Source organism: Dendropsophus ebraccatus, chromosome 1 (assembly GCF_027789765.1).
Source record: "Dendropsophus ebraccatus isolate aDenEbr1 chromosome 1, aDenEbr1.pat, whole genome shotgun sequence".
Lineage (NCBI taxonomy): Eukaryota > Metazoa > Chordata > Amphibia > Anura > Hylidae > Dendropsophus > Dendropsophus ebraccatus.
The window spans coordinates 66,774,257-66,782,733 of NC_091454.1; the positions used below are offsets into that span (position 1 = coordinate 66,774,257).

The 8,477-nt window shown below is 43.6% G+C and overlaps 1 protein-coding gene across 1 annotated transcript; it reads right to left on the reverse strand.

Annotated features, from left to right (window-relative positions):
* Window positions 1-840: 840 nt before the first annotated feature.
* Window positions 841-7,047, reverse strand: RPL26L1 (ribosomal protein L26 like 1). Its single transcript, XM_069972260.1, has 4 exons — window positions 6,951-7,047; window positions 6,171-6,343; window positions 4,752-4,892; window positions 841-1,704 (listed from the first exon to the last, which is right to left on the reverse strand). The coding sequence occupies exons 2-4, from the start codon at window positions 6,336-6,338 to the stop codon at window positions 1,576-1,578; spliced, it is 438 nt and encodes a 145-aa protein (XP_069828361.1). The 5' UTR covers window positions 6,339-6,343; window positions 6,951-7,047; the 3' UTR covers window positions 841-1,575.
* Between the last annotated feature and the right edge of the window lie 1,430 nt (window positions 7,048-8,477).

Here is an 8,477-nt window from a genome sequence, read left to right on the forward strand (position 1 = left end):
CTCTCTGTACTGGCCAGAATTCCTGTTTAGTGTTTTTTTTTTTCTTTCAACCAGCACAAGTCAGAAAATCTGCCTTCAGGAGACTGGACCTGGATTTCTGGTAAGTTCAGCTTTATTTTACAGTATATGCTATTTAACGGACAAAGCCATGTCAGTTCAGGAGTGTACTGCTCTAGCTGTTCAGGAGCTCATCTTAATGAATTGTGATGCAGGGAGCCTTGTTCAGTGTGTTCTATACAATGTGCATATGAACCATATATCATGGACATGTAAATGAAGCCTAATTTTCTGGTCATCTGCAAAATCATTTCCTTCCTGCGAGTTTGTCATCACCTTCACTTGCACCAAAGCCATTGAAATGGATTCACAATTGCTTATGCATCCTGACTGAACTGATAAATATCCCTTGGTGTAAAACAGTAATGCATAACAGAATTGTCAATATGGAGGACTTTTTTTTTTTTTTTTTTTTTTTAATATATGGCCAGGGAGGGGTGATTAAAAATAAACTGCACTAACCTCCCTGGCTTCTGTGCCACCACTGACATCTTTCCACTCCATACCAGTTGTGTGGCCACTTCTGGGTTCTGGAGTCATGACGTTGCCAGCCCGCCCAGCTAGTGGCTGCAGTAGTGTCCTGCCTAAGTTGCCGATTGCAGGTCACCCTCTCAGCCAATACCATAACTCCAGAGCCCAGTATTGGTCACACAGCGGGGATAGAGAAGACATTGCTGGCGATTTTACTACATGTTAGAACCCATGTTATAAGATATTATGTAATTCGTCTGCAATTCATATGCCCTATGGTACCAGCAGCAATACAGAAACCAGGAAGGCAAGTGCTGTTTATTTTTAATCACCCCTTCCCTGGGCATATATCAAAGAAATCAAAGCCCCCCTCTACTCAAGGACAACACCTTCAGGCCTTCGCAATGTATAATTGTTGTGCCAAATGGACACAAACTTGTCACATTGAGTGCGCAATCCAATCTGCAGGAAGCATGTTACACAGAAGGAGGTAAGCACACTGATAGACTTTTTATGACCTGCTACCTGGTTTTGTTCTGCAACGTTTCCTTGCTTCAGGGTGAGTGCACACACAGGATCCGAAGCAGATTTGATGCTGTGTTCAGTTATTTAGTTACATTGATATCTGCTCCATCGAGTCTGCTGCGGATCCTGTACGTGCGAACGCACCCTTATACAATTGATATTTAAAGGAAAACATTGTACAGTATTAGAAAGTAAACAGCCAAAATAAGAGCTCTATAGAGCAACTGAACCAAGATTGCACATACAACTGCATCCTGAACTTATAGGCAGCCAATTCAGTATTCAGTGGTATCTAGCCTTTACAAGGATGGCAAAAAAGTTAATCCTTCTACAGGCTATATAACTTTGTGTATAACGTAGGTAAGTGTGCACATTGAACCAGATGCCTATCATGGCTTATGGAAGATATGCAACATTGACTATAGCAATAGCCAGAATTTCTGAATTGCCACTAAAAAGCAGCCAGAGGTGAACAAAAGAGCCACACTTTGTAGAAACTGAACAGTTTGTTTATTGATAAAGTTACTCCTGCATTTTCTCAATGGTCTCCTCCTTGTATTTGCCCTTCTCTTTGCCAACTTGGCGAGACTTGGCCTTGCGCTCCAAGATCTTCTTGCGATCTTTGTCAAGCTTTAGTCTGGTGATCACCACCTAAAGATAAGAATACAGTTAGTAAAAGTTGTCAGTGTCAAACAGCTGAGGTAAAGCAGTTCAGAAGTTCCTAGGCTATATACATGTTAACACAGCAGTAACTTTAGTAAGGTTTTGCTTAGAGATTATTAATCCCCTAATAGTGTTCCTCAACTCCAGTACTCGGGAGTAAAAGCTTTTGATTTGATGGTAACCCTGTGGCAATACCTGATGTACTAACTATAAAGAAATCATCTGTGAAACACTAAGGAAATCCTCAAAACATTACCTGTCAGCAATCCATGAGGACTGGAGTTTGGGAACACTGGTAACAATCCCCCACCACAATAGTATTTTCTCCACTATGCCAAATCAGTAAGAGAATCAGTAGCAAATATAAAATAATCCCTGAAAGTGTACTATAAGAACATGCACGTATGATAGCCTACTTCACACACCAAAATTTAAAGAGGTCATCCAGCGAAAATCTTTTGAATCAACTGGTTTCAGAAAGTTATATAGATTTGTAATTTACTTCTATTTAAAAATCTCAGGTCTTCCCATATTTATCAGCTGCTGTATGTCCTCCAGAAAGAGTTTTCTTTTTAGTGTGACACAGAGCTCTCAGCTGAGATGTCAGCAGAGAGCACTGTGTCAGACTGAAAAGAAAACATTTCCTGCAGGACATACAGCAGCTGATAAGTATGGGAAGACCAGGTCTGTAGAGTCAGTAAGCTGCAGCTCAGATTCCTAAATTTTATGAGTAACCGACTCCAGCTCCTCTGTAAATGGCCTGTCAGACACCAGGAGAATTATTTATCACACTGTTGTAAAGTAGAACTGGCTAAGCGGCTTCTTCCTAATGTCCTACATGATCCTGGGACGACAGGGGACCATGAGCAATGACGTTGCACTGTGGGAGCACGGAGACGGGTAAACAGGAGTTAATTATGATCCCATCACTCTGTCCCCCATGGATTTTTCACTGTTGCCCAGAATACCCCTTGAACTTCTGCCTCTCTCACACACACCCCTGTGCAGCCACTCTCACACACACCCCTGTGCAGCCACTCACACACACCCCTGTGCAGCCACACCACACTGCAGAAAAGAAAACACAATCTTCTCCCCAGAGAGAAAATCCCACATTGAGAACAGAGGTTACTGCTACACTACTTATGGCTTCTCCTCCTCTAAATTACACAGGATATCTTCATATTACACTGCTGCTCATATACCAACATCCAGGAAGAGATCAGCACAGATCTCCCCCACACACAATGGACTTCCAGCGCAGAAACAAGCTGCCGAATAGTGACCGACAACATCTCCCCAAGCACCCTAATCTAAGGGTCCATTTACAAAAATTATGTGACAGATTATCTACCAAAGATTTGAAGCCAAAGCCAGAAAGACTATAAACAGATCAGGTCATAAAGGAAAGACAAATTTTTCCTCTTTTCAAATCCATTCCTGGCTTTAGCTTCAAATCTTTGTGTAAATGGACCCTAATAGGGGCAGTGCTTTATGACCTATATATATGAAGGTAACTAAATGTGAGAAAGGCTTTTTCTGTTGATGAGGAATGTAAAATTCATTAAATTCTGGTTTTTTTTTTAAGCTGGAGCCAGTACATTTTTTCTGACTCCAGCCAAAACTAGCTCCGACCCAGACTCTGACTACAACTCCAACTCCACAGCCCTGGGGAAGACTTTTGAATAGGAGTAAGTTAGAAATCCATATAACTTACTGAAACCAGCTGATTTGAAAGTTTTTTTGCTGGATAACCCCTTTAAGCCAAGAACCACTCAAAGGGGTTAGTGGATGAGCCTTTGCATTTAAAGCTGGCATACTTGAACACGCAACCTTCTGATCTGGAATCAGACGCTCTACCATTGCGCCACAAAACTGGCATACTTACCTCCACCAATGCGGTCCTTTATTCTTCCATTGACCTCTCCCCACTCATCCAATGACCGTGCTAAGCAGGGAGCGTATGCGAGAGCACAAGGTCATCAGAAGCGGGACAAGAAGATCTAACTGTGGCAGGTACAGGAAGTTTTCCAACTACATTTGCCTTAAAATTCCCTTTAAACAACTAGCAGTCAAGCTACAGATGAAAAGGCTGGACAACCTTTAAAGCCTATGGCTGTATCCAAGTTTTCCAAGACTCCCAAGGGCTGCATCCAACTTCAGCCATCAGGACTCAAAATACCAAGAGATGATGTATGGGTAACATTGGTCCTTAAGAGGTTATTGGTCCTTATAGTGTCCCATTGTAGCACCCACTCCTGGCTTTGGCTACCAAAAACTGACTCAAATATTGCCATGTGAAAACAGCCTAATTAAAAGAGGTCACCCCTGAAACATTAATCACCTATCCACATGACATGTAATGAATGATTACTGGAGATGCCAACATTGGGACTGCCAGCAATCATAAAAATAGGGTCCTGATTCCCGTCTGAATGGAGCAGTGGTCACACAGGCACTGCCACTCAATTCACTGACTACAAAAGACTGACAGGTCTCCACTATTAGATCTGGGAAAAATTTACTGTGCAAAAGTAGTACAACTAAACTATAAAAATTCAGTATCACCATGCTCTGAAGGCAAACATTTGAACAGAATATAGCATTAGAACAGAAGAGTGCTTAAACTTTGTAACAGTGAAAATTCTGTACCCCATGTTATATTCCACATAAACAGCTCCACATGGTTTCTGTGTTAAAGGGATCATCATGAGAGCAGGAGAGGTTCTAACTTTTCTGCTCTCCACTTTCTCCATCTGCTTGTCCGTTCTGATACATCCACAAATGAGTTGTGGAAGCATGTTGCGGGCAGTAAAACTGCTCAATAATACAGCAACAGGCAGCTAGTGGACATTGCAAGTGGCATGGTTTCACCTGCCCACCGCGCTCACAACATGCTCCCATCCCCCTCTCATCTGCAGAAGTTAAAGCGCCAGACAGCAGTCAAGGTAGGATTTTCTTTCCTGCTCTCCAGTTATCCCCTTTAACCTTTACAGATCATCATCACAATTTCTGTGGTGTGAACCTATACATACCTTGCTGGGGTGAATACCAACGTGAACAGTGGTGCCATTGGCCTTCTCACGTTGTACACGCTCAATGTAGATCACATATTTCTTTCTGTACACCTGGACAACTTTACCAATTTGCTGGCCTTTGTAGTGTCCACGAACCACCTACAAGAGTGACAGTGTTACTGAGCCATTCGCATACATGAATTAAGTACAGTGTAGAAGAGAAATGGCTGTATGTTTCATCTGTTAATGAGGTGTAAAATCACAGGACAGACACCGCTCCAATGCAGATGAATTATTCTACCTCCCCATTATAAGCCCTTGGTACACAGGTACTGAAGGGAAAGTCTCAGGAAGAGGACACAGGTCTTAAGTTTACAACATTTCTTAAATACAATTACAAAAAAAGAAAAATGCAGAAAAGTTAACAAGCCTAGAAAATACACAGACCTCAGTAAAGCCTACAGTATATGAAAATGCAGAACACAAGATACTAATAACTCACTAGAGTAGAAGAAAAGCTCAGTACCGTCAAGAATTACATGTTTGAGGGTCATGGTACATTAACATCACAATTCAGCTGCCCAGTGCACAGATATGTCAGCATTCTATCAGAATTTGGTGCTAACTTATCTGTGCACAGACCAGACTTCCTCCTATGGCCCAAACGTTGTGAGCTAGTGACTAGATTGAGGTTACTTCCTGCACAAAAACGAGTTTTCGCTTGGACCCCGCAAAAGTGCAGCAATCCACATTCAACTAGCTGACTAGGTTTGGGCGATAGGAGTAAATTGGTTCCATGCATGAACACATCAGTGTCAGCAGTCTTGGAACAGTTGTCCAGAATTTAAAAAAAAGTTGGGAAATCCAATCTCAATTTATATTAAGCTTTTGTAAAGACATTTGCTTACAGTGAATGAAAACATTCATGTTCGGAAGCCTTACAGCTGAGTAGCTGATACAACTGTCCTGCCAAGAATTCTTAGTGAACCACAGAAATCTTCAGTTATAGAAGGTGATATGAACTGAAGCAGGCTACACTGTATAAGTTGCTTAAAGGGTCACTTATGCATTGACACATTCTCTACGTAGTCCTGTCTGGAGAGACTGTTCATGCACAGAACTCGCTGCACATGCGCTACATCTCTCCACGCAAAACCGATCATATCGATGGATGCACCCTTTAACATTTTATACAATGATTGTGCACACACACACATACAACCCATGCTGATTTCCACATCCAAATTTATTCTGTGTCTGTCAAAGTCTTTTAAAAATCAGTGTGGTTTTCTATGGAAATGAAAAATTCCACTCCATGCTGGGGGGGGAAGTACCGTCAAGTACGACTGCAATGTTATACTTTTTCATGGCTGCCATTGAGTTAGCCACAGGTCCTTAGCACAAAGGGAACCGTCCATTATAGCTACTGTCACATACCTGGACTTCATCGTCCTTGCGGATGGGCATGGAGCGGACATTGTACTTCTGCCTCAGTTCCTTAGACAGGGGAGAGGACATGATCTTCCTGCGCACATGAGAAGGGGCATTGAAGTGCCTTTTGCGGTTTTTGCTGCGGTCCGAGGTAACAAACGGACTGAACTTCATGGTGACTGCAGAAGCAAGAAACACACAGAATGTTATATGCTGGATAAGCAAGTACTGTTCTATGGTAGAGGACAAGCCATGATGGCATCCCCTGAGCTGTCACATAACCACCATACACCTAGCAGCACAGGACTGCCCTCACATAACATCTTCCCAGTTATATACAGGGAGGAGCAGCACTATGCAGACGTGCTGTATACAGAGCCCAGCTCAGAGGGCAGTATACAGCCAGGCACTGACACTATAGAGAGCTCCGCACGTCCTCCATCCACCCCCGGGCAGCCCCATGTCCTGTCCAGCGGCCACCGCTCTTATAGCTGTCAGCGTCTCTGCAGGAACAAACCACACAGCGCAGGGGGAGAGCACGGGGAATAAACCATTACACCAACGTTACAGTTTTATCAGTGGACACGAGCGGCATAGTATCACACACCGGCAGGCCAGTGCCTTCACCCAAACTCCCCAGTAACACACGCGACACCGTCAATTGTTTTCATCGGAAGACCGGAGAGGCCTTTACTACACTTTAACACGGTAACGGGGAGTGACGCGAGCGCTGCGTGAGAGGATGGCGTCGGATTATACTTTCCACCGCTCTCCTGAGCTCCTTACCCAGCTGCACAGTCCACTATGGCCGCCGGAAAAGAGAAATAGCAGCCACTTCCGCTCACATTAGTCGACTATAGAATTCTCGCGAGAAATCGAACCGGCCGTGAATAGCAGGCTAGGTGAGCGATCGGGATGTAGAGACCCCTAGTGGCGCCAGGAAGAACAGCAGATCGCTGGAATGGTCCCTCTGTGCGTGTAGTTCTATAGGAGTGTCCTCACTATCAGGGCAGTGCCTACAGTCCCGGAATTACTGGCTGGACAGGCCATAAAAACAGTGTCAATCCAAATACACACACTAGCAGCCCAATGAGATTGTAACTATCATCATTTTACAGCTCAAAGCAAATGCTGGTAATGCTTTTATATCAGTACATTGGGCTATAGACATGTATACCTATAATACTTATGGTTCATTACGTTTTAACAATCTGTGCGTAAAAAACATTGTCTCGCCCTGATTTTGAATATGTTATCCAGAAATAATAAAAATTCACGTTGGCAAGCGATAGTTTATATGGATTTTTTTTCTTCTCACCTTTAGAAAACGGGATCACATAAAAAAATGGCCACTGTAAACAGAGAGATTTATCATGGTGTAGTAGTGTAACGTCCCCATACACTCTATACTTTTGTTGGGGATTGGCCGTCAATGTAAATTGTGTGAGGCTCCCCTGACACTGCACCGACATGATGGTGGAGATAGAGTCAGGCAGTGTCGGACTGGGGGATCTGGGTCTCACCAGAGGAAGTGATCCAGGGGGCCCACCAATGAAGAACCAGTCAGAAACAACATGTTAGTCAGTGTTTGTGCAGGTTGTAAAGCTGAGGGCCCACCGGAGGATCCTCCGATCTTCTGGTGGGCCAGTCCGACACTGGAATCAGGTGTAATGAAAAATCACTGGCTGATCCCTTTGTTCTCAGAGTAACAAGCGGCCACCAGTACAGTCTGGCTGAGGCTTAAAGGGGTACTTTGTAATATAACTTCATTAAAAGAAATGTATAGTTTTCTGTCTACGTCTGTTGAGTGACAGCAGGAAGGGGCGACACAGCCCCCTCTGCTGCCACCAACGCTGGAGTGGGAAACTGTAGAGCTCTAAGCCCTGCAGTTCCTGATCCCATGCTCTGATCTAGCATTGCTGCACAGCGCTACCCAGAGCAGGGTCCCATTTCCCTTGTGTACTGTATATTCTTATATACAGTACCTGGGGAGGCTGCCTGACACAATCACTGTGGCCGGCAGCCTCTCTACAGCAAGCAGTGATCGCTATCACCACTCGCTCAGCTAGAACCACAGGCACAGTGAAAAGTGCATTTATATACCTAATCCTACACAAAAGGCATGGATAAAGTTTCCCCTATATTTAAATAAAATTTCTTACAGTACAATTGTGGAAGGTATCTGTGACCACATCTTTACTGTCCATTGTAAGTCCCTTCACAGTCTGTTTCATCTCAGAAATTTTAACCTGTATTGTTACCCAGAGACTGCTCAGTAAAGCTTATTTGCTTGTACTTTACATTATTGAAACA

Coding starts and splice junctions, on each gene's coding strand:
- RPL26L1 (XM_069972260.1), bottom strand. CDS start 6,338: ATGAAGTTCAGTCCGTTTGTTACCTCGGACCGCAGCAAAAACCGCAAA. Junction 4,893..6,170: donor GCAAGGACGATGAAGTCCAG/GTATGTGACAGT, acceptor TCACTCTTGTAG/GTGGTTCGTGGACACTACAA. Junction 1,705..4,751: donor TTGGTATTCACCCCAGCAAG/GTATGTATAGGT, acceptor TCTTATCTTTAG/GTGGTGATCACCAGACTAAA.